The sequence below is a fragment of the Mustela erminea genome, chromosome 4, assembly GCF_009829155.1.
Source record: "Mustela erminea isolate mMusErm1 chromosome 4, mMusErm1.Pri, whole genome shotgun sequence".
In the NCBI taxonomy this organism is placed as follows: Eukaryota; Metazoa; Chordata; class Mammalia; order Carnivora; family Mustelidae; genus Mustela; species Mustela erminea.
This window is the reverse complement of record NC_045617.1, coordinates 3,432,688-3,457,673: the sequence shown is the minus strand read 5'-3', so window position 1 is coordinate 3,457,673 and position 24,986 is coordinate 3,432,688. Positions and strand designations below refer to the sequence as shown.

General features: G+C 44.4%; 1 protein-coding gene across 9 annotated transcripts in view; it reads right to left on the bottom strand.

The window, feature by feature from the left end:
- PDE10A (phosphodiesterase 10A) overlaps nt 1-24,986 on the bottom strand; it is a 569,606-nt gene that overhangs the window by 86,777 nt on the left and 457,843 nt on the right. For 7 of the 9 annotated variants that reach the window (XM_032338528.1, XM_032338527.1, XM_032338526.1 and 4 more), the window contains 2 exons: nt 2,016-2,136; nt 976-1,025 (listed from right to left, as the gene is read on the bottom strand). In XM_032338528.1, coding sequence (XP_032194419.1) covers nt 976-1,025; nt 2,016-2,136 — 171 coding nt within the window. The other 2 variants (XM_032338534.1, XM_032338533.1) reach the window with 2 other exon arrangements.

Below are 24,986 nucleotides of genomic sequence, written 5' to 3'. Positions count from 1 at the left end.
CATCCATTATGGGTTCAGTAAATCAGCCAAGAAATATTTTTGTGCAACTACTGTTCGTCCTTTCTCTGCTGTATTATTCAAGAGTGCCATCAAACATCCCAGAACACTTGCGTCTCTCTTCCTATTAACATTTTATATAATATAAATAGCACACATTTTGATTACTCATGAATACAGGTATTACATTGCAAAAATACATTCCAAATCTCAAGTAACGATGCCTAACACATAATGCCCAGCAAAAATTTTCCAAATATATTTATAAACGATTTCTATATATTTTGACTATGAACATAATTCTTATTGGTACAGAACGGTCTGAAATGTTACATATATGGTTTTAATATCAAAACAAAAATCAAATGCCAGTAGCTGAATATCTTGAAGTACTTTTTTAAAGTGCTTTGTATACGCTGCATTTGATGGTGGCCTGTGCTTTGAGGAAGTTAAGCCAGAAACACAGCGCCCAGCCTGTTGCACAGAAGACCAGAGGACCCGAAAAGCCCCGTGCCATGGACAGTCTCAGCTATAGCCACCACAGCTCGGGGACCCCCACTTAATAACTCCATCCCAGCACTGCTGGGGTTTCCTTAAAGAAATCTGGGAAATCACATTAAAAATGCTGAACTTTTGTTCTCATTTTCCTCTACTGCAGAATGTGCGGTGCAAGGGCAGAGCCCACAGCGCTGAAACAGCTTCTGCACCAAACAGTCACTCTGAAAATGCCAATCCTAAGACAGGATACCATAAACCAAAACTAAAGCAGTAAATAAAGTATAAGATTTTAAGCCCAAAGATCTTCTGCTATGCTGGTAAACTTTCAGCTGGCAAGAACTGTACATGTAAAGGGAACAAGAAATAAGTTTGAAGGACCCAATTCCCCCGTCTCTGTTGTTTATAACACAGTGCATCTGTTTAAAAAAGCTTACGACATTTTCTTATCTAGAGCACCAAAATCTAAATTTAGATACTTACATTATTGCACTCTCCAAGGAAATACAGTGCAAATCCATCAGCTTTTGTGGCTGCCAAAGTAATAAAAAGGGAAGAAACTAATCTCAATGAAGGAACAGAGCACATATGAACTCTCTACGGCGAGACCTCAGAAAGGAGTCTCTGTGACAGGACTTATGTTCACACAAGCAATGGGCATGCAGTCGCCGAGCGAGCTAACTCGTGGCTTGACTCAATCCCGCAATTAGAGCATTTTTGTTCATCATTCATCAGCTGTTGGAGACTAAGACGTGACATCCTCAGATGCACACAGCAGCCAATGTTCTACGCGACAGTGTCTCTGGGAAACTTTAAATATCACAACTACTGGAAATATTTTTAAGAACTATATTTAATTTTTAAAGTACAAAAAAATACCGGATGAGATATTCATAATAATGAAGGATTGATAATAGCATCGACCCCAAAGGAGGGTGTATATATATACACATCCTCATGTCATCACTGACGAGACACGTTCCTAACACTGCTTCGGGGCCATCGGAAGGCAATTATCCCAGCAGAGAACAGATACTAACCCTAACTCCTGCTTCACACTTTCGTACTCATGTGGCCTAAAATACTTGGCCCGTCTGTCTTTGACACAGCTTCCTCATCAGTAAAACGGTGATAACAGTATATAAGCCTGTCATCTCCCAAATAAATTTAAAATGGTTTTGTTCCTTAAAAATTAACAATTTCCTTCATAAAGATGTGATTAATTCAATAAAATTATACTGTCCAAAAAAAAACAGGTTTTATTTAGAGAGCACAGTACATTCCATGTATATATCTGACAGGTACTTTTTTGGGATTAGTTAACTGAGGAACTTTTAGGTTTGACTCATTTTGGTAGTTTCACAAAAAAATATTTTCATTTCAAATTTAGCCCCAAAATAGAAGTAAATAAATGACTTGCATTTGCCTTGCAGTAAAGTACATTACTTTTTCCATTTTCTGCAATGGAATAAAAGAAACTTCGGTTCAAATTTTCTACTGGAGGAATACAAAACATTTCTTACCTATTTTAATGATGCTACTCAATTCATAGAGGAGTAGCTGGTTGTCTCCTCCTGTATCCAACCGCTGTTCTATGTAGCTGTTGAGTTCATACACAACTCCCTGCATATTCGTGTCTTGGTACTTTTAATTAAAAAAAAAAAAAAAAGAAAGGACATAACTAAATATAATAAACTAAAAACCCCTTAGTTTATAATTAACATATATAAATAAGACATATAACCCCTTAGTTTATTATTAATGTATATAACTTTATATACATTTATGCTTTTCCACACTATGCTTTTAAAGAGCATTATTTAATTATTATAATCTACTATAAATAGATTGAAAATTAAAATTGCTAGGACTTAGGATTATAGATTCCATGTATACTTACTTATATTAAAATATTAAATTTTACAAATTACCTCTTTATTTCTTTAGTTTTCTATATAATCAGTAAAAGTAGTACAAAAGTTTGCTAACGGAAGGAAACACTGTAGGATGCTAGCAAGTGAGCTGATACGCACTGCACTGCGGGAAGCAGAATTTATTCCTCTCCATTCATCTGCACCAGCGGGCACCGCGCTAGCCGGGCCTCCGCTCCTCCCTGGACAGCAGGCGGCCGCTCTCACAGTCACCGTCACAGCAGTACCGACCGCTTCACTGCAAGCCCAAAGCTCCAGGCTTCGGAGCGGGAGCAGGGACACAGCAGGTGGATGGGGTCTGGGTAAAGGCGAAGGCTAAATCATGGCTACTTCCAGCACAAGCTCGCCCTGTGTTCTCCGTAAAGGTACGAGAAACTGCCTTCCACGAAGTGTCCCCTCTAGGCCTATTTTCCGAACAACAGCCACGGCAAATTTTATAAACCAAATAAAATTCATTATTCCCTGGCTTGAAATACTCCTGAGGCTTCCCACTGAACTTGGAATAACAGACCCGTCGCGGGGCGGCTTCCCACATTCTACACACGGTGCTCGCCGTCTGCGCAACACGGTCTCAAGCCACCTTTCTCTTCTTTGTGACCACGCAGGTATCTCCTGCTCCTGAAGGCTTTTTCCTCGCAGTTCTTCTTCTCTCAAAACCCCAGCCCCGTCAGCGCCCGGTGCTGTATTCGTGTCGGGCGTACGACGTAGTGTTTCACCACGTCCGTGCATCGCCCGGTGCCCGTCGCGGCTCGCAGCCTCCTTCACCCCCACGCCGCCCCCTCCCCTCCCGGACCCTCGGTGTGTTCTGTAGACTCGAGTCTGTTTCTCGGTTTGTTTCTCTTCCCTCTTTCCCCCACCCCTTTGTCTTTCCATTTGTTTGTTTCTTAAGTTCCGCCAAGAGGGAGATCATGTGGTATCTGTCTTTCTCGGACTTATTTTGTGTAGCGTTACACGCTCTAGCTCCATCCACGTCGTTGCAAACACTTGGCATTATTCTTGACCACGGTTCTCCGTGGGTGTCTGCAGAACGAGGGAATGTGAGTACATACGTGAAAGCGTCGATGAATAATCAATCCATCCATCACCCCACAAACAGGGCTGGCGATCCTGACAACCGACTACACATCGGCACTCTTCTCGACAAAGAGATGCTAGGGAGTTACCAGAATAGAGATCCAGTCAAGGAACTTACCCTCGAGGTGGAAGAAAATAAACAAGTGACTACTACAGCGTGACAGGTGGTGGCGGTGCTGCGCAGGAAGGGAGCGGGAACGCTAACGGCCAAGGCTTGTGGAGGGAGCGAGTTACGCCCTCGCAAGGCTTCCGTGGCACCGGACATCTGAACAGACTCCAATGGAGCCTCATACCTTTTGCCCCGGAATCAGCCTACCCTCCCCCACCTTCCTTATCAGGAACAGCTGATTACTCACCCATGTCTCTGCTTCCCACCTAAAGCAGGCTCGAGTCCACACAGGCCCCAGAAAATGAAGTATGACAGATCACCTGTCTCAAGGTGTCATGTATGCCAAAAGGAATAACTACTTTTTAGAGACCCAATTATGGGTGCCGCCCCAGGGCAGTGGACATCGGGTGAGCAATGGAGCTGTCGCTCAGGTCTGTCTCAGAAGCGAGCCCCCGTGGGTGCTCCAACAGCTGTGGTACCCCAGTCTCAGAATGTATTTCTGGAACAGGCACGCTCAGAAACTGACAGAATTCCACCCTGAAGGCTCCCCCCGAGAAGGAGTGAAGACGGGACACCTGCAGAAATCTGGAGGAAGAGCTTCCCAAGCAGAGAGAACAACAGAAGTAACTAATGAACACGGCCCCACGGCATCACAACAGACCCCCAGCAAGCACTCTTACGCCTCAGCACCAGTGGCGAGAGAGACCGGACACTCCCCTGCTGTTGTCTCTCCTTGTGTCTGCTCCAAAACCAGCTTCTCTGCTGTGCGTGTGCTCTGCTCCCCTCCGGCCTTACCTCCTGTACCTGGGGTCAGCTTCCCCCGGCCCCTTGAACCTGTGTGTCCTACTTGGTGTGTTGCACACACAACCATGGTAAACCACTGGCCTCCTGACCAAGTTCTGTGACTCTTTTTGCTACCAGTCTATCCGGTTAGCAGTCAGTCATACCGTCTCAGAGACCCTCCAGCTGCAGACATCCCCCGAGTCCCACTCTGGGGCCGACACCCCTGCAGGAGTGAAAGTCTGCGTGAAAAACGTTAGGAACGCTCTGAAGTGCCAACGCCTCCAAGTACACCAGCACTGTGGGGGGCCGCACAAGCTCACGCTGTTCCTTTGTCATCTGTGAACAAGATCCTACTCGACGACTGCCGGTTTTGAAGAACTCGAGAGAAAAGATTCTACTCTAACATGCCCTCTCTCTCCCTCACCACTAATTAGAGCCATTTGTTTTGTATATTTTTCCCCCCAAAGTCCTGGGAAAGAGCTTATCTGAGACTGAAGCTAACCCAAAGAAAAGCTAGCACAAGAGAAATAAAGAGACTAAGTCATAATGACAGAGTCTGAAAGCCTAGATCCAGACACACAAAAACCATGATGCCTAAAAACCTATCCCTACATATAGACTGTTCCTGAACCAATGAATCTCGGACACTTGCTTTTTCTTCTGGGGAGGGGCACTTTAGCTGGCCACAGGTGGGCTCCTAGTCACCCCATGGAGGAGTCCTGATAAAAATGATGCACAGGCAGACTCCTTCCTCTGAGCACGTAATTCTGAGAGTGCACCTGTTCATGGGACCCGTGTGCACTGCTGAGAGGGAAGAACCGCTGTTCTCCGTCTCTTCTGGAAGGACTGGGTTGTCATACAAGAGAGACCAACAAGGCATGCCTCAATAGGGGCAGTGCACTCTGGGGTTTCCTTCTGCCGTGTCTCTGAGCCTTCCCTTTTTCATTTGTAGAACAAGGAGGCTAAAGCGCACTGCCTTTAAAATACCTTTCAGCACTCACTGTCTATGAAAATCTACGACCTAGGATTTTCATTTTGTCATTAAGCTTCAATTCTAATAGGTGGGTTAGGACACCCTGCTCCCTCTGATTACCAATGACAACTGCATATAAGAGCAAAATGTCTTCTAATGGTTGCTGTTACGTATTGATGTACTATTAGCTCTCAAATATTAAAGCCCTATCGACATGGTGAATCATTCAAACCATACTATACTGTCAAACTTAAAGTAATATGCAAATGGGAAGTGTTAAGCATAAGGACTGTTGGGTTGTTGGCCTCTGCCATCTGGCTCCTCGGGACCAGAAAGAAGTCCATAAGGAAAGGCAGAGGACACAGGGAGACGAACATCAAACCCCACCTTTCCAAGGCCCTCTTTGGGAACAATGTGGTGAGGGACGCTTGCTAAGCCATCAGGTCAATTCCGTGAAATAAACTTTCAAACTACAGCTTCACTGAACAGAAAATCACCAGCGTGTATTCATGAAGTTGCTCAGAACTGGTACTTGCGCAGCATTTTAACTTCTTTTGTAACAATGTGACTCTATTTCCCATTTGGTGTCCTTTCAGGTAGAACAATTCCACAGTCCTTTCACGGACCTTATCCTACGTAAGAACTCATCCAAAGCATGTGGTGACTATCACTGAGACTTCACAATCCAAGAAGTTGGAATTCGCAGGTGGAAAGAGCTGGGCAGAGCATGACTTCGCAAACCTTAGAATCCCGCTGGCTGCTGCCCCTCATTTTCTGTTCCACACTGGCTTTCACGGGGAGCTGCTTCCCATTAGAGCAACTTCTGAAAACACGGTTTGCAAAGATGTGACTTCACTGAAAGGCTGCAGTGACCTAATACCGAAACTGGGACCTCTGTCGAGCTCTGTCGGGTAGACTTCACTGTGCTTCCCCTGGAACTTGAGCAGGTGCTGAACCAGCCCTGTGAGCTTGCTGTGGTGCCCGAGAGCACCTGGAACAGTTAGGGAACGAGGGGAAGAGCCACGCCGTCACCCGGAGGCAGATAATGTTCTATGAGATGTGACGGTACTGAATGGAGCGGTATTAACCCTTGGCGACAGCTGGTTTAGCCAAGAGAACAAATGCTCCCAGACCTGCTAACGTGATGAGGTGTTCAAACACAGACGGGAAAGCCACTTCACCAGGAGAGGCCAGAGGCAGATCAAGAATGAACTGAGAGCTTGGACGGTGTGAGGTCTGTGATCCCCGCTGGCCCGAGAGCCCGTGATTCCCTGAGGGATCCTGGCCTGTCCTCACGGGCTAGGACAGCTCACTAGAAACCATGATGAGACAAGATACTGGGAAGTGTGAACAGCAGCTTGCAGTTTTTCGCATACTCCTCAATAATTGAATAATACCTTCTCATTACTTAAATTTTTCCTATTTCTTTTTTAATTTATCTTTTTATGACTTATTTTTGTCAAACTTACAAAAACCTGCAAGACTACGAAAGTCTATACTGACATTGTCCTCTTTGTTTCTCCTTCTCAGTGAACCCTCCCTCCCTCATTTACCTGTTATTATCCTATCTACACGCACAACACCATAGTCATATATATATAGTTTCTGAATATGTGAGAACATGTTGGTATGCTCCTTTACCCCACAACTTCACTGCGTATTTCCTAAGAAAAAGAATATTCTGATATATCCCAAGAAATAGAATCACATAGTTACCACACATTTGCCACAGCACAATTTGCTAATTAAAACTCCGCATTTAAATGCCATGCACCGTCCCAATAATATCCTTATACTATCCATCCCTCTGGGCGAGGGTCAAGCCGCAGGTCCCATATGGCAGTCGGCTCTCGGGCCCATCTGGTGACCTTTCACATAGAACAAGTCCACAGTCTTTCCCTTGTGTTTCTTGAACTTGATGTTTCGTACACTGTGGGTCAGTTAGGATTCACCTGATGTTTCTTCACGATTAGAATCAGGTTTTGCATTTTTGGCAACGGTCCAGGGAAGTGCTGGGGCCAGAACTCTGTCACCGCTCCTGTATTTGGCATGCGGCATTCTCCCGGGAAGAGGAGGAAGAGCTTTCTGTTCTCCTCATTCATTCCTGTAGACGAGTCTGGACTCACAGACTCATTTTAGTCAATAGGCTACCATCCAGTAACATGATCACATACGCATTTTGATTCTCCAGTTATCCCAGATTTGACCAACAGGAATCCCCTCAAGCTGGCTCCTGTATCCGCCCGACACCCTTCATGATTCTTTCAACACTTTCTGACTTTCTCATCACATATCTTGCCAGCCCTGGTATCAGCCATTCCTATTTCTCAAAGAAATACAAGTTCCTTTCAATGAGAGGGGTACTTAAAGCGTAAGTACCGGAGTTACATGTGCCACTGCTGTCAATGCCGCTCGGACTCTCACGGATAATGTACAGATCAGAGCGTCTCATATAACTATATATACATACATGCAAATGTGCATTCTGTATTTATCTACCTGGATATATGTATAGGGATATTAAAAAGGATGAATTCATACAAATGCCTCCAGTTCCAGCTAAATAATTCAGTGTGCACTCTAATGCTCCCCATTTCCATATTTGTAATCCCTCATGCAACAGTGAGAAATGTTACTTAAGACAGACTTAATATATTTATGCCGTTTCTCAGGCCCAGAATATACAGAGTGGTTTCAGAAATGCTAAGCCGTACCACTGAAAAAACCTAAGGTGTCAATATTTTTTTTTTTAGATTTTTAGGTAAGTTTAAGAAATACTGAAATGTACAATTCATTACACTCTGAAAAGAACATAAATCCTTACAACATACATACTTATTAATACATATCAAATCAACATACAAAAATCAGTTGCGTTCCCATGCACTAACAACAAGCTATTTATAACAGCATCAAAAAAGAAAAAAATATTTAGGAATAAATTTAACCAAGGAGATGTAAGATATGTAGACTGAAACTTATAAAATATTAGAAAATGAAACAGAAGAAGACACAAAATAAATGGAAGGAAATTCCATGTTCAGGGATTGGAAGAATTAATACAGTTAAAATGTCAATAGTATCCAAAGTGATCTATTCATTCAATGAAATCCCTATCAAAATTCCAATTTTTTTTTTCAAAGAGAAAAATACCACCCTAGAATTTGTATGGAACCGAAAAGACCCTGAAAATCCAAAGCAATCTTTTTTTGTTGTTGTTTGTTTGTTTGTTCATTTACAGACAGAGATCACAAGTAGACAGAGAGGCAGGCACAGAGAGGGAAGCAGGCTCTCTGCTGAGCAGGGGGCCCGATGCGGGGCTCGATCCCAGGACCCTGGGATCATGACCTGAGCCGAAGGCAGAGGCTTTAACCCACTGAGCCACCCAGGTGACCCAAAGCAATCTTGAGGAAAGAAGAACAAAGCTAAAAACGTCACACCTCCTGATTTCAAACTATATCATTATAAGCCTCTAGTAATCAAAATCATATAGGCCTGGCATAAAAAGAGACATAGAGATGAATGGAATAGAACAGAGAACTCAGAAACACACCTGTAGGTATACGGTCCACTGACCTTTAAGAAAGGCATCAAGCATATACAATGTGGGAAGGACAGTGTCTTCAAAAATGGTGCTAGAAAAACTGGACATCCGCGTGCAGAAGAATGAAACTGACCCTTATCTTTCCATACAAAAACCAACTTATGTGAATTAAAGACTGACGTTTAAGCCCTGAAAGTGTAAAATCTGTAGAGGAAATCATAAGGAAAACACAGTTTTTTGACACTGGTCTTGGCAATGATTTCTTGGATATGATATCAAAAGCCCAGGAAACAAAGGCAAAAATGAACAAGTGGGACTACATCAAACTACAAAGCTTCTGCACAGCAAAGGAAACTGTCACCAAACGAAAGGCAAACGATGGAACGGGAAAAAACACCTGCGAATCATGTATCTGAAAAGGAAGTAACATCTAAGACATAAAACATCCCACGCACACCACTGTATAGCAAAACAATCCCAAATAGCTGTTAAAAAATGGGCAGAGGAGCTGAACATGCATTTTCCAAAGAAGACACACAGACGGCCAACAGGTACGGGAAGAGGGGCTGACTATCACCGACCACCAGGAAATGCAGGGCGAAATCCCAGTGAGGTAGCGCCCCACACCCGCTAGGATGGCTACCGCCCAACAGGTGAGGGGTAACAAGTGTCAGGGCGGGTGTGGAGAAAAGGGAGTCCCTGGGCACTAAGGGTGGGAATGCGAACTGACGCTGCTACCTCGGAAAATACTACGGCGGCTTCTCAATACATTAAGACCAGAACTATCCAATGTCCAGCAACCCCTTTTCTGGGTTTGTATTTGAGGGAGACGGAATCGCTCTCTTAGCAGGTATCGGGACCTACGTTCACTGTAGCGTTTCTCACAACAAACAAGAAGACATGGAGATAACCAACACGTCTGTCAGCAGATGAATGTATAAAGGAAATGTCACACACACACGTGTGTATGTGTGTGTATAATATTATATATATATATATTACATAATATATATTACATATTATTCTACTGCTATATATATTCTATTGCTATATATAGCAGTAGAATATTACTCAGCCCTAAAAAGGGAGGAAATCCTGTTCTAAGTGGTAACACGAATGAACCTAGACGGTATTACGCTAAGTAAAACAGACACAGAAAGATGAACATTGTACTAGCTCACATGCAGACTCTAAAAACCCCAACTCATGGGAGTACAGATGAGACGGGCAGGTAATAGGGGCTGGGCTGTGGGAGAACAGGGAGCAGGTGGTCACAGGTTACAAACCTCTCTGGTGGGAATGCAGACTGGTGCAGCCACTGTGGAAAACAGCATGGAGGTTTCTCAAAAACTTAAAAATAGAATTACCATATGATCCAGTAATTCTATTACCGAGTATTTACCTAAAGGTTATGAAAACACTAATTTGAAAAGCGATATGCATTATTATATTTGCTGCAGCATTATTTACAATAGCCAAACCATGGAAGCAGCCCAAATGGCCATGAATGGATGAATAGACATAGGAGGTGTGTGCGTGTGTGTGTGCGCACGCATGTGCATGTGTGTGTAATATCACTCAGTCATAGAAAAGAATGAAATCTTACCATTTGTAACAATAAGGATGGATCTAGAGGGTACAGTGCTAAGTGAAAATAGGTCAGTCAGAAAAAGACACATACCGTACGATTTCACTCAAATGTGGAATTTAAGAAACAAAGCAAAGAAAAAAAGAGACTGTTACACACAGAACAAACTGATGGTTACCAGAGGAGAGGTGGGTGGGGGGTGGGTGAACCAGATGACGGGGGTTAAAGAGACACTTACTGTGATGGGCACAAGGGCACGTACAGAACTGTGGGATCACAGTATTACTCACCCGAAACAGAACGCCGTATGCTAATTTGCTACTCTATGCTAATGTATACTGGAATTAAAATTTTTAAAGAAGATCACCATTAAATAGAAATGAGATGCTGGGTGTGATGCATAAATAATGAATTTTGGAACACTGAAAAAAAAATAAAATTAAATTAAAAAAAAAGAGAGAGAAAGGACGTTAGAGATGAAAACAGACATAGAGACATACCAATCCAATGCCACCTGTACCCTTTTCAGGATCCTTACTCGAACAAAACAACTGTAAAATGAATCTTTTCAGAGAGTTGAGGAAGACTGAATTGGCCCAAGTATTAAGATATTGTTAAGTGTGATTATTATCAGGCATGAAAATAGCACATAATTGAAGGTTTTTTTTTTTTTAAATGTCATTTCTTATTAGAAATCTATACTGAAGTCTTTATGGCTGAAATTACATGATGACTAAGATTTGCTTTAAACTATACCAGAAAGCTACTAAAAAAAAAAAAAAAAAAAAAGAGGCGGGGGAGGGGAGTGCAGCTGCCCCAGGATTAGCAAATTGATCACGGAGCCTGGGGGACACGTACATGGTGGTCAACATGCAATTCTCTTTACTTGTATGCAGAGATAATGTCTGAACAAAAATTAAAATGGAGGGGCGCCTGGGTGGCTCAGTGGGTTAAAGCCTCTGCCTTCGGCTCAGGTCATGATCCCAGGGTCCTGGGATCGAGCCCTGCATCGGGCTCTCTGCTCCGGAGAGCCTGCTTCCTCCTCTCTCTCTCTCTGCCTGCCTCTCTGCCTACTTGTGATCTCTCTCTGTCAAATAAATAAATAAAATCTTTAAAAAAAAAAAATTAAAATGGAAAGAAAGAAAGCAGTGAGGGACTCGGGATAGCACTGATCCCTCCAGTGTTCATTTTCAGAGCAGCTTTTCTGTGTGTCCAGACATTTCTAGAACCATCTGCCCTGTGTGAGTTTCAGAAAGCAAAGCACTCAAAGGCTGCAAGGGTGTTCAGTGGTTGAGTGACAATACCAGACAATGACAGGGGGTCCCTTTACATATGTGATTAACTTCCACATGAATAACTGTGGAATAATAAATATATATATTGGGGAGAAAAGGTCACAAACTTTAAGTCGTAAGACGAAGACGTTCTCGGACCTGATATACAGCATGACTCCTGTGAGCAAAGACAGCACAGCGTGTACTTGAAACCTGCTGAGCTGGCTCCTGAGGGTCCCCACGACACCCGCACGACACCCATACGCCTGACACGCGTGTGAGACGACGCGGGTGCTTGTTACCCCGACCACAGTAATCAAGCGCACACCTAGGCCACCAAGTTGCACACTAAATGGACCCTTACATGTATACAATTACTATCTGTCAAAGATAAAAAATAATTTTTAAAAGAAATAATTTTAATAAGAAACATCTCAGTAATACGAATAATAAAGGACACAGAACACTTAATCTCTTTATAAAATCTCTCCCGTGACCCTTCTCCATCAATCCCTGCCCCCAAGGCAACCCCTGCCTCCGACTTGCTCGCACCACACTTCAGCCTTGTTTTCATGTTTTGGATTTTATCGGAATGGACTCATACACGACAGACTCTTTTGAGCCCTGCTTTGTGTGTCTGACACGGCACCACTGAGGCCCACGCACGTTGCTGTGCGCTCCAGCGCTCTGCTCCTGCCTGCTGCTAGTTGCGCTCTGTCGCACGAGTAACGACAAACGATGTTTTTCTCTTCTACCGCTGTTGATCACTTGGGATGTTTATGTTTTCCAGCTCGGGGCTATTAAGAATAAAGCTACTATGAACACCTTTCTGTGAATACAGGTTTTCCGTTTTCTTAGGCAAATAATTAAGAGTAAAGTTCTTGGGTCAAAAAGTGAATGTATGAGTGCCCAACTTTTTACAATGCTACATATTAAGGACACCATTGCCAAAATGATTTAGATATTTTATTTTTTTTTAAGATTTTATTTATTTATTGGACAGACAGAGATCACAAGCAGGCAGAGAGACAGGCAGAGAGAGGGGGAAGCAGGCTCCCCGCTGAGGAGAGAGACCGATGCGGGGCTCGATCCCAGGACCCTGAGACCATGACTGGAGCCGAAGGCAGAGGTTTTAACCCACTGAGCCACCCAGGAGCCTCTGATTTAGATATTTTAGATTGAAATAAATTATAAATAGAAGTCATTTATGTTACAGAAACATCACTGGCGGAAAAATTCTAACTACTCTAAGAATGAGCGATCACAAGGAAGAGTTATGGAAGACCGGGAACCTCAAAGACAGACAAAGAGAATGGGGGTACGCAGCACAGAGGGTGCTGCTGACCCTTTTGCAAATGCTTATTTTAAAAACTTTTAAAATCCTAAATATCATCCACCGACTAGTACACTCATCCCGAGTTTATCCTAGCACTACGGGGAAAAGGAAAAGGAGCGGAACGGAGCGGAAGAGTGGTCGCCTTTACTTGTCCTGCGACGTAACTGAGCAGAAAGGAAATGCTACACGTGCAGCTGTTTCCAAGTGTGGCACAGGGTAGGAAGGAAGGTGCACCAGCAGCTCCGTGTGAAAGCTCAGAGGAAGCATCCCACAGAAAGCTAGAAAGGATACAGAAGCTTGAAGGCCACAGGAGAGCAACACAGTAGGATACAAGGCTGAGAGGGAGACAGAAAGACCTGACACTGTGAATCCCTGGCAGAGGCGAGCCGGCCGGGTTTCTGTGAGTGAGGTACTCTTAAAAACTGGTTAGCTCAACACAAGGAAACAGGAATAATAAAAACTTAATATCCCTAAAGAACATTACAGTAAGTTTTTAAAAGATTTTATTTTATTTATTTGACAGAGAGAGAACAGCGAGAGAGGGAACCCAAGCAACAGGAGAGGCAGAGGGAGATGCAGAATCCCACAGAGCAGGGAGCCCCATGCAGGGCTCCATCCCAGACTCTGGGATCACGACCTGAGCCAAAGGCAGACACCCAATGACTGAGGCACCCTATAATAAGTTTTCAAAGGGCTTTCTATAATGTTTACTAATATTAGCTAATTTAATTTAGGATGAAAAAGGTCCATAAGATGAAGGGGCTTTTCTTAATAATAATTTAGGAAAAAGGAGTCCATGAGATAAAACAGTTTCAAGTCACTGATGGACACAGTAAGCATTTCTAGTAAGTTCAAGGCTGCTAGAAGAAAAGGATTCACTTCTCAGGGCAGATGAATAATAAAGTTAAGGAGAGAAAGACGGATCTAAGTGCTTAACCCACTAGATCCGTTTGTGAATGTCAGGAAGTAATTAAGTCTTGTTTAAGCAACTATCTCCTCAGCAGTGTGCCAAGCACCATTACAGGTATCAGATAAAGCTCCGACTCTCATGGAGTTTAAGTACTAGTTGGGGAAAACAAATAAGAAGGCATCAGCTCATGATAACACCTATGACAAAACTAAAACATTCTTTCGACTTTGTTGCCTTTTTAGTTTAATAAACTGTAATCCGGGGGGACTGAATCTTATGTACAACAACTCTATGACTAGACCATTAGTATATTCTTTTGCATACAATAAGGAAATGTGCATTTAATCAGACTTCAGTTCCGAGGACTAAAACCAGCTATGTGTACGGGCTTAATATAGTCCTTCTGTAGTTAGTACTTCTCAACATCTATCCCCTAAAACAGAGCTGTGCTCGCCAAGAACTGTCTGACAAAACAGGTACTATAATTTAAAATCTTGCAAAAGAGGACTGTGTTTAGCTTCCACTTAAAAAATTTTTCCCGTAATGGTTTGATACTGCTCTTTATTTTTTTTTAATTTTATTTATTTATTTGACAGAGCGAGATCATAAGCAGGCAGAGAGGAAGGCAGAGAGAAAGAGGAGGGAGCAGGCTTCCTGCTGAGCAGAGAGCCCGATGCGGGACTCGATCCCAGGACCCTGAGATCATGACCTGAGCCGAAGGCAGAGGCTTTAACCCACTGACCCCCCAGGCGCCCCGATACTGCTCTTTAGATGAAGCAACCCATTGCCTACTGCCCTAGTGATTCACTCACAGGCTGGATCAGCAAAACCTTTCACAGACAGACGACCCATGTGTCTAGTCTATTGTTAGGATTATGGGCCTCATCTTAAGCACAAGCAAACAAAGTCATGGTCTTTAAATGGTCAGTATGAAATGTTTCCATATAGCAGAAAAATGCACTTGGGTTATGTAGAGAAGTATTTTGCAACTAATTCTTTCAGGAAGCCGAGATGCTCAGAACTGATACTCCACACAGGTTTCTGAAGTTTCTGTGGTTATTGTTAATAATCAGCAGCAAAACCTCCAAAGTGAAATTTAGGCTAAAACTAACCATACCATGTTTTATAAGAAAACTTCTTTTGGGCTTCCACAATACTCAGGTTGCCTCAAGCTGTTCTGGCCTGTGCGATGAGGAAAGCATGGACGTGCTTGTAAGTGCTCCTTATTCCTCACTAAGGTGGGGTGATTTTCTAACGGAATAAGAAAGATTTATTGGGTTCTATGATATTCAAAATTCAAAATGCCAGAATTTCATTTTACCTGATGGGAACATTATATCTCCTGTCTGTTCCTCTGGTTTCTCTGTCTTCTAAATACGCTGCTAATCCATGGGGACAGGCTATACCTGCACGCCCTCTAGGCCCCTGTTTACAAGTATCATCCTTAACTGTCCAAGGCTCCCCTCTAAGCCGAAGCCTGGGTAAAGGAAATTATACTGAGGAAGATTTTAAAGACATGCTTTCTGTCAGCTTCTCCACGTGTTCTAACTTCTACCTTGGGCCACAGCACCTTAGCCTGAGTTTATCTACTAGAGGGAGGATCTAGGTTGAGAAATTACTCCAGAAAATTCTAACATGTGTACCCTCCTCCAGTACCTGTATATCACCCCACTGACTTCACATTGAACCACATTTTAATATTATGCCTTTGAAATGAACAACTGATACAAATTCAGATCTATAAACAGATTTGCATTTTTATGAAATTCAATAATAATAATAATACAAACTTCGCCCTGAAAAAAACAGGGATCGGCACTGTTCCCTTAGAGAGTAAGTAAAGTGACTTCCCTTGGGTCACGCTTCACATGCCCAGAAGTTGAAAGCCACGTCTTCTGTTTATTCAGAAAAAAGTAGTGACTACTCAAAACCCTTTTTCTTTTTCCCTCTTCTACTTCTTCCACTGTTTTGCTGTTATAGTCACTTTTCTGATAACCAATTTCCAGTCTTCCATACGTGATACAGTACGAAAAAAGTGGAAAGCGAGTAAATGGAGCTGAGTGCTAAAGGAAAAGACTGATGGGGCCATAGGAGGCTCCAGCGGTGGGCAAGTCACCGTCCCTCGCGCGCTCGTCCCGCCCTGTCCTGTGTCAGCACACTTCCTCTCTCCCGGATTGCTCCCGTAAATACATGCGCACGTTGCCATTTGCTCCCCTTTTTTAAAAGAAAAAGCATTTTAAAAACCAAACATCCCAGGAATTGAGGGGTGGGCAGCATGGTGAAGATGGTCAAAAGGTACACAAGGCCCACTCATACGCGTCACCAAGTCCCAGGGACGTCCTGCGCGGCGGGACGGGACTTAACGGTACTGTTATGGGTCGGAAAGGTGCGCAGAGAGTGGCTCTTAGAAGACCTCATCGCGAGACAGCGAAGTGACTATGTGGTGACGCGCGTTCCCTGGGCTCACGGCGGTCAGAGCAGCATTGCAGACATCGAATCGCTGTGCGCTGTGTCGCACAACTGATGGTCAATTGTCACATGTCGACTTATAGCTCAGTAAGAAGAACCTCAGTGCCCTTCCTACCTAGCTGCCCCACCTCCCTTTCAAGGCAAAACTCCATAAAGCAACTGTCCGTATTTGCTGCCTTCAACTGCTCTTTCCTCTCGCTTGTTGCAAGGGACAGCGCTTACTAAGATCACCGACGACTTCCCGCTGCCAAACCCGCAAGGTAACCCTCCGCTCCCCTGAACTGTGGGCAGCACGGACGCAGCTGACTGCTGTCTTTTACCGGACACAGTGTCTCCGGCACTGCTGCGCCTGTGGCCCCAGCTTCTCCCCTGCCTCCCCGGCACTTCTTTCCAGTCTTTGTGAGGCTTCCTCCCATCTCAGACTCCCCAACGTCCTGGCCCTGGACTGTTGTTTACATTTTCTTCTCTATTCAAACCACACTCACCTCCTCGGAGATCTCTCCTGCCTTGCATGGTTACATCCCATTATATACTGCTGGTTCCTAAATCACCCATATTACTAAGGAATCTCAAATTTGTATCTTTCTTTCACTTCATTCACCTAAACTCCAGACTCATATGCCCAACCACCACCTCCTCAACATCAGTTTTCAGAGGTGATTAGGTGATCTCAACCAGCACATCCAAACCTGAGCAAACGCTCCCATCCGTGTCATGGCAGCCCGTCTTCTCATTTGCGCAGGCAAAACCCAAGTGCCATCATTTCTCCTTTCTTGTTTTATCCCACACATCTGGATTAATCAGCAACTCTTGGTAGCTCTACCTTCCAAATATATCTAGAACTGCATCCATCAACCCAAGCACAGCTCCCCACCTCCACTACCCGCAATCCTGGTCCAAATCATCTTCATCTCTTACAGAAGTACTGCACTAATCTACTTGCCCGCGCCTGGCAATGAACAATTATTAAAGTGCTGCTGAATTTACTTACTGAGGACTTCCACACTTATGTTTGCGCTGATAAAAATGGCTGGCAAGTTTTTCTGTTTTGTACAACGCTCTAACTTTTGTGACAGGAATAAACTTCCCTCCTAGAATAAGTTCGTTCCCTAACTTGTGAAACGCATACTTTATATTATGTACCAGTTATCACCTCTTTAATGTTTGGTGGAATTATCTAGTAAAGCTTTTGGACATCATGACATTTTAGGTGGTCTTCATGAATTTTTCAGATTTTCCTTGGTTAATAGTATGTTTAAATGTCTCAACTCTTCTTCAGGTTTGATCATTTAGAATCTCCTCAAAATTGGCCACTAAATCCAAATTTTCAAATGTATTAGTATACAGTATTCCCTATTAAATTATTCATAATTTCCGTGTTTATAGTTATATTTCCCTTCTCATTCCTTAACGTTTGTATTTTACTTCTTGAACAGATTGCCAAAGATAGTCTATTTTACTGATCCACTTAATAAAATACCTCTTGCATTAATAATCACATCTATATTTTAAAGTGTGGATCATTAATTTCTTCTCTTGTTAATCCCTCCACTTTTTAAAAAATTGTTTTTGATGTTCTAATTAATGAATATAAGAATATAAATTTTCACCCTGTTTTAGCTGCATCCTATAAATTTGGTTGATTTTATCCCCATTTTACATTTGAGGCTTTGAAAAGTTATTTTATTAAAAGGTCACCCAGATGAAAAGTGGCAAAGTAGGAATTCAAATCTAAGTGCTATTTACACTGTATCAGACAAGCTCTTTTAAATGTATTATATCAACAGGTGCAGAGATGCAATTCACACAAAAGGAAATACACCTATTTAAGTATGGAAAGATTCTTACTCGCTTTCTTTTTTTAAAGATTTTAAGTAGGGAGGCTGGGCGGCTCAGCTGGCTGAGCATCTACCTTCTGCTCAGGTCGTGACCCCGTCAGGGTCGGGCTCCCTCAGAGAGGCTGCTTCTCCCTCTCCCCCCACCACTGCCTGCGGCTAGTGCTCTCTCTCTGTCCAATAAATAAATAAAAAAAGATTTATTTATTTGTGTGAGAGAGTGAGTGTGTGTGCACTAACGGTGGAGGAGCAGGAGAAGCAGACTCCTCCCTGAGCAGGGAGCCCGCTGGGGATGGGGGTATAGTTTGCCCCCCAACCCCAGGACCCTGAGATCATGATCTGAGCCAAAGTCAGGCACTTAACCGACTGAGCCACCCAGGCGTGCTGCTTATTTGCTTTAAATAAAAATATTAAAACAATGTCCTTGCTGTTTATATACAAGAAGATATATGATTGCTAATTTAACCTGGTTAAAATGAAAGTATAAACCACAACAGTACGTTGATAAATGTGTATTAAATGCCGTAAAATATTTATGTCCTTTGAGCTATTAACCTCAGATCCTAGCATTTTCTTTAGGAATTATTTCACAAGAGTAAGACTGCCACTTCCATAATCGGTCTATGAAAAAAAATGCAATCTAAAGATCCAACAATCCAACCAAGAGAAAGTAAAATACTACCACGGAGAAGAAATTCAATGAGACACTGTAGTCACTGGAGATAATATTGGATGGCAAAACAACACAAATCACTTACGGCATAATGCAAACTAAAAAACCCCAGAACCAAACGTGGATGTGCACTGTAACTAGTACTGCACAAAGACAAGCATGTGAAAGACCGGAAGGAAGTATCTGACAACGGTCACCGGCTGCATTAAGGTGATCTTACGATTGTCTCAGAAGCCCTGTTCTGATTTCGTTAGAAAATGCCCAGTGTAAATAATTCTACGTGAGTAGAAGCAGCTCTGGGTCAAGTGGACGCGGGCAGGAGCACAGGAGAGCTGCAGGAAGACGCGAGAGCATGACATCGACCGCAAATACTGGGGAGACGTTCTGACATATGAACTAGCAGAGAAAAGGGCCTCATTCCAACAGCCTCAGTCTTCTCAGAAACATACAGTTGGCTCTAATTTAGGAATGATGGAGGTGTGCTGGGGGGCTCAGCCAGTAGCGTGTCTGACTCACGGTTTCCGCTTAGGTCATGATCTCAGGGTCATTGAGATCGAGCCCCACATTTGGGCTCTGGCCAGCTCGGAGTCTGCTTGAGATATTTTCTTTCTCTCTCTCTCTGCCATGCCCCTCCCACAATTAATAAATCTTTAAAAAAAAAAAAAAAAAAGGAGACAAGGTTAGGGTTGACGATTCAGAGGGGAGGAAAACCCGTGAGCCCCGACACATGAAAGAGGTTGCATCACCTGAGATTACCAAGCCAAGCAAAGGCAAACTGTACACCCAGTTGGCAAAAGCAGCTCCTATTTAACAGAAACAAATAACACAAATATCCAAACAGAAATGGGAGACATTCAGAGCTACGTCCTGGCAGTGTTTTCTGTGATACTGCTGCAACCTGCTCTACAAACTTCCACTCCCGGAAGAATGGGACACCTGCACCGTAATTATCTGTCAGACACCTGCACCGTAATTATCCGGTCAGTGCTTCGGTGACTTTCACAGGGCTCAGACACTCCTGCTAATTTCCAGATCATTCATTCATTTCACATCAAGGCATAATACCACGCTCCTTCTCCAAGAGATTCCGACAGAAATTCTGGAAATCCTGAATTCTCACTGGGTGACTGACTCGTCAAGTCAGGCGCTGGCCAAGTTTGACTTCCGGTCCCATGATGGGGCTGATTATGCCAATCTTCTTCTTCACCTGCTTTTTGAGAGAAGATGTGCCTAGACTTTATTAGGCATCATGAGAGCAGTAGATTAAGGAAATCCTACCATCCAACCCCTCAGGGTTGGACACTGTATGTAAAATGTCAAGCAAAAATAATTTTAAGTTGCAAAGAAGAAAGGATAAAGATAATACAAATGAATACAAAGAATCTGAACAGCAGGGAGAAGACTCTTTGTGTGAAATTACCAAAATAGTCCCAAAAGCAAATGCTCAATTTTATATAAACTCGTTGCCTTCTATGTGAAGCTGAGAGCTCCTCTCACAATTTGAATTCAGAGTAGATACATTTAGAAGTAAAATGATCTTACTCAAAATTCTATTTACTGAGAGGTCCTAACGCCAATGCTCCTGTTTGTCAGTGTTCAGACCTACATCTCAACCCTAAACTTTTGAGTCTTACACAGCAGTATGACTTCGATCAAACAAAACTAGATTCTAAAAAGAAAAAGCTTAACTAGAATCTCCGACAGTGAAATGTACAACTAAAAAGCCACAAAAAATAAAAGCAGGGGGTGTAGGAGAGAGGGGGAAGTTTGCAAATGTTTGCAGGCTGGTTTTTAGTGCTTCCCTCACACCCTAGGAAGCTCCAGTCCTGAAAATGGGCCCCCATCACTTGGACCCCCGTCCCCGGCTACTCCACATACCTACCAACCGGACTCACCTTCCCTCCTGTCCGCCCACCCCCCCCACCCCCCCCACCCCCCACCCCCGCTGACAAAGTCCCTCCGCTGAGCCCTGGGACACACGGTCTGTCATCAGCAAACCCTCTCTTCTCAACTGCCCTCAGGGGAACAACTGTGCAGCTTTTTGCCCTAACTGAAACCTCCCTGCCCTCCTGATCATACCGCTTCCTACACTAAAGCTGATTATCATATAATAGACCATTAGTCTGTGGAATGTGTGATCATGGTATTAGGTAGATAATGCAGAAATTTCTCAATAAATGCAGGAACAGATAGTTTATATGAGCAAAAGAGGGTGCCTGGGCAGTTCAGTCAGTTAAGTGTCTGACTCTGGATTTCTGCTCACTCATGATCTCGGGGTTGTGGGATTGAGCCCTGTGTCAGGCTCCATGATGGCATGGAGCCTGCTTTTGATTCTCTCTTTCCCTCTCCCTCTGCTTCTCCCTGCCCCAATGCAAACAAACAAACAAACAAAAACAAACAAAACAAACAAACAAACAAAACCCAAACAAACAAAAACAAAAAAAGAACTATCTCAGGAAAAACAATCATTTAAAAGTTGTCATTCTAGGCACACCTGGCCGGCTCAGTCAGTGGAGTGTGTGGCTCTTGATCGTGGGGTTGTGGGTTCAAGCCCCATGTTGGTTGTGAGATAACTTAAAAGTAAAATCTTAAAAAAAAGTTATCAGTCTATAATCTTTCCCCTCTCACTTTGTTAAAGAACTAGAGAAGATAAAAACAGAGAAGCCAGGCAATTGTGGCAGCCATGTGCCACTGATTTCAAGGCGACACAATACCAGTGAAACCAAACCGAAAACAGTCAGCAGGGGCTTACTTACAATTGCCCGTCCCCAGAAATGGCACTGCTGCATTAAGTCAGTAACAAATGCTCTGGGGAAATTAAGGACATGGGATCTGAAATGCACCTGGTGAGCAGTGGATGCCGGTTCCCTCTGTTTATGCGGTAGGACCCTTTATTTAGGAATTCAAGGAAACCAGGATTCACTAACAGAATGAAGCATTTTTCCAATCTTAGGAAATCACTAAATAGACTGGATGTAGCCATACTGTTTACCTGGACAGGTTAAAATGAAAAAACTTTGCAAAAAGATCTTGATTCCAATATAACAATTTGTTTCAGTCAACAACAGACAAATGGCACAGGTAAATTTCTCCTGTGGCAATGTCCCCCACTGTTCCCTCCCTGTCCTCCTGGGTCACCTACTACCGAATCAGTGTTGCTGAACCTCAGTAGCTAGCTTTCAACACAGCATCTAACAGGAGAATTCTCACAACATGTACAGCTACGGTGTGCAGAGACAAGGAAATTCTACCCATAAACCCACGCCTAACATATTCGAGGAGAAACAAACACAAAAACGGAAGTCAACAAATAACCTCTCAACATACATGAGGAAAAGAAGAAACATCCGAAATACACAAGGTGTGACTATTACGCTGGTGTACCCAGGATAAAGCTACTTTGAGATATGAGAGGAAAATATGAGAAAAATAAGAGAAGATATGAGAAAAATGAATTTTAGGAAACCAACTGCTTTCAAAAAACTTGAAAGAATTAGTAAGAATTTACTAATGATGTCAAAAGACACACAGAAATGAAGGAAAAGCACCAAATACAAAGGTAACTTTAATTAAAAAGAGCCATTGTAAATTTAGACAGAATTAGGAACAGTCCAGAATTACTTTGCTGAAGTTCGTGTCAATGATGCAGAGAGTGATTCTGAGCGGTTCCTTAGAACACATGACGAGAACGGGAGAAGAGAGAGACTGCGTATTTGGTATCTTGAAGAGAACAAAACAGAAAGGACAGAACTGATGCACCAAGAAACAAGCAAACAAAATATTGTGTACTAAAGAAAGACTTGTAAAATGACTGAGAAAGCTCATCAGATGCCAGGCTAATTAACAAAAGCTGAAGCATTTACATGTAACCCAGTAAAAGTAATGAATTCCAACAGCAAATGACAGTCTGCTAAATATTCAGAACAGAACAGAACAACATCTACACACACACACATCAGGATATAACCGAGTGTATCTACGGCATTTTGAGGGACACAGGCAGTATCCAAGAATTCCAGACCAAGCTAGATCTGGTGGATCCCAGCAACTCGGCGTCCAGACTTCTGACCTTGGGGACTTCTTCCTCTTCTCATCAGAAATCTTTGGATCTACAAGCCGGAACCACCCCCAACAATAACAATAGTAAGAGTAAAAACAGAAGAAACGGTTAACTGTGCCAATGAGATGAAAACAAGGGACAGACACAGCCGACAGCCGCTCTCGCCCTTGAGCAGAGATGTCCCCAGCTCAACCTCTGTGACGGGGGCTTTCCTGCGCTCACCCAGCCCCGGCTCACGGCCTCCCTGCCCCGCACACTGTGGGCAGCCTCCCGCCGAGGGCCTCTGCCCTTACTGTGCCGTCTCGCCCCCCCAGGTCTCAGCAAGGTTCACGGCTTCCAGTCCCCCGGGGCTCCCCTCAGTCGCTTTCCTGGTGAGCGCCCGCGCCCAGCCCGACACCCCCAGCCCGGCTCCGTCTCTCCGGGGCCCATCACCGCCGACCCGGGCTTCCTGCCTCCCCCGCGCCACACGGACGGACACACTGCGACGGGGGACGCTCCGGCTAGTTTGTTCCCTGATGAGCCCAGATGAGGGTCAACCCCTGTGGCGACAGACGGTCGGCGTGCGATCTGAAAACGGCAGCAGACTGCCCGGCGACGCTGCTTTGTTTCGTCGGGTGTCGCTCGGAGCAGATTCCAGGCCCCGCGTGGAGCTCACCGCGGGGCTTAACCCCCCGATGCTGGGATCAAGACCCGAGCCGAGACCAAGAGCCGGACGCCGGGCCCGCTGAGCCCCAGGCGTCCCCGGATGTGGCGCTTTTAACGAGGCATCTGACACAGCACTTCCCATCACTAGTATCGGTGACAGTCTCGGGGGCAGCACCGCCTTATTTATTGAATACACTGACAAGGGACATAGGGAAAGAACTGGAAAAATCACTCGAATATGCAGCTTCAAAAATGAAACAGAACGTCAGGTAAAGAGGGTAGGACGGAGGCTTTCCTCGGAGTGTTAGGATGGTCCGCGACAAGGTCAACAGAGCTTACAGAAACACACAGTCCTACGGTCAAATGTGTTCTTAAAAATCTGTTGACAAAGGAGTGTCCTTGGTTTTCCTCACGTTACTGAGTTACTGACTTTTCCTTCTGAATCTCCTTTGAGAACTTTCCGGGTCTTCTCCACGGGGCAACTGGCACGTCCAAAGTTCAGTGCTCAGACCGTTCCCCTCACAAACTCCCGAGGTGGTGCTGTCCGGCCCACGGCCCGGCTGCACGGACGGACCCAAACACGCGCACAGCCCTCGCTGTGGCCTCTCCTCTGGGCTGGACAGCGCAGGCACCTGCTTCCCAAACACCGCCAGTCTGATGTCCGAGAACGCCAACCTCGCTTGTCCAAGACCAACTGACGGAGCTCCCAACTGCCCCCCCGCCACATGCACCCTGCTGTCGCCCCCACGGTCATAACGAGCAACTTCCTTGGGCCGGGTGCTCAGACCGAACAAGCTGTGAGTCACTACTGATCCCTGCCCCCTCCCCACCACAGACAACGCGAGCCCTTCCTTCTCAGCACACCTGACTCTGATCACTTCGCCATCACAGTCCTCACTCCGGTGTCGTCCCCTCCCGGCCGCACACCCTGGACTAGCACAGGCCGTCTGCGTCCGCGCTGACCCCCCCTCCACTCCAACCCCATGGCTCACCGCCCACCGTTACTCAGTCTGCTCTAGACACGCTGGTCTACCTCAGGGCCTTTGCAGCAGCCGTCTCCTCCTTCCGGATGGCTTTTTAATTCCCTTCGGTCCCTGCTCAAATGTCAGCGTATCAAATAAAGCCCCTCCGGCCGCCCTAGTGTACAAGAAGCCAGTAAGTGCACTCCGGACCCCCCCCCCCACCCTCTAGCTTACCCAGCTTGATTTTTCTGTGTATTCATCAGAACTTAGCATTACCTGATATGCATAAATCAAACATTTTTTAAACTGTCTCCACCATGCCCTCCTC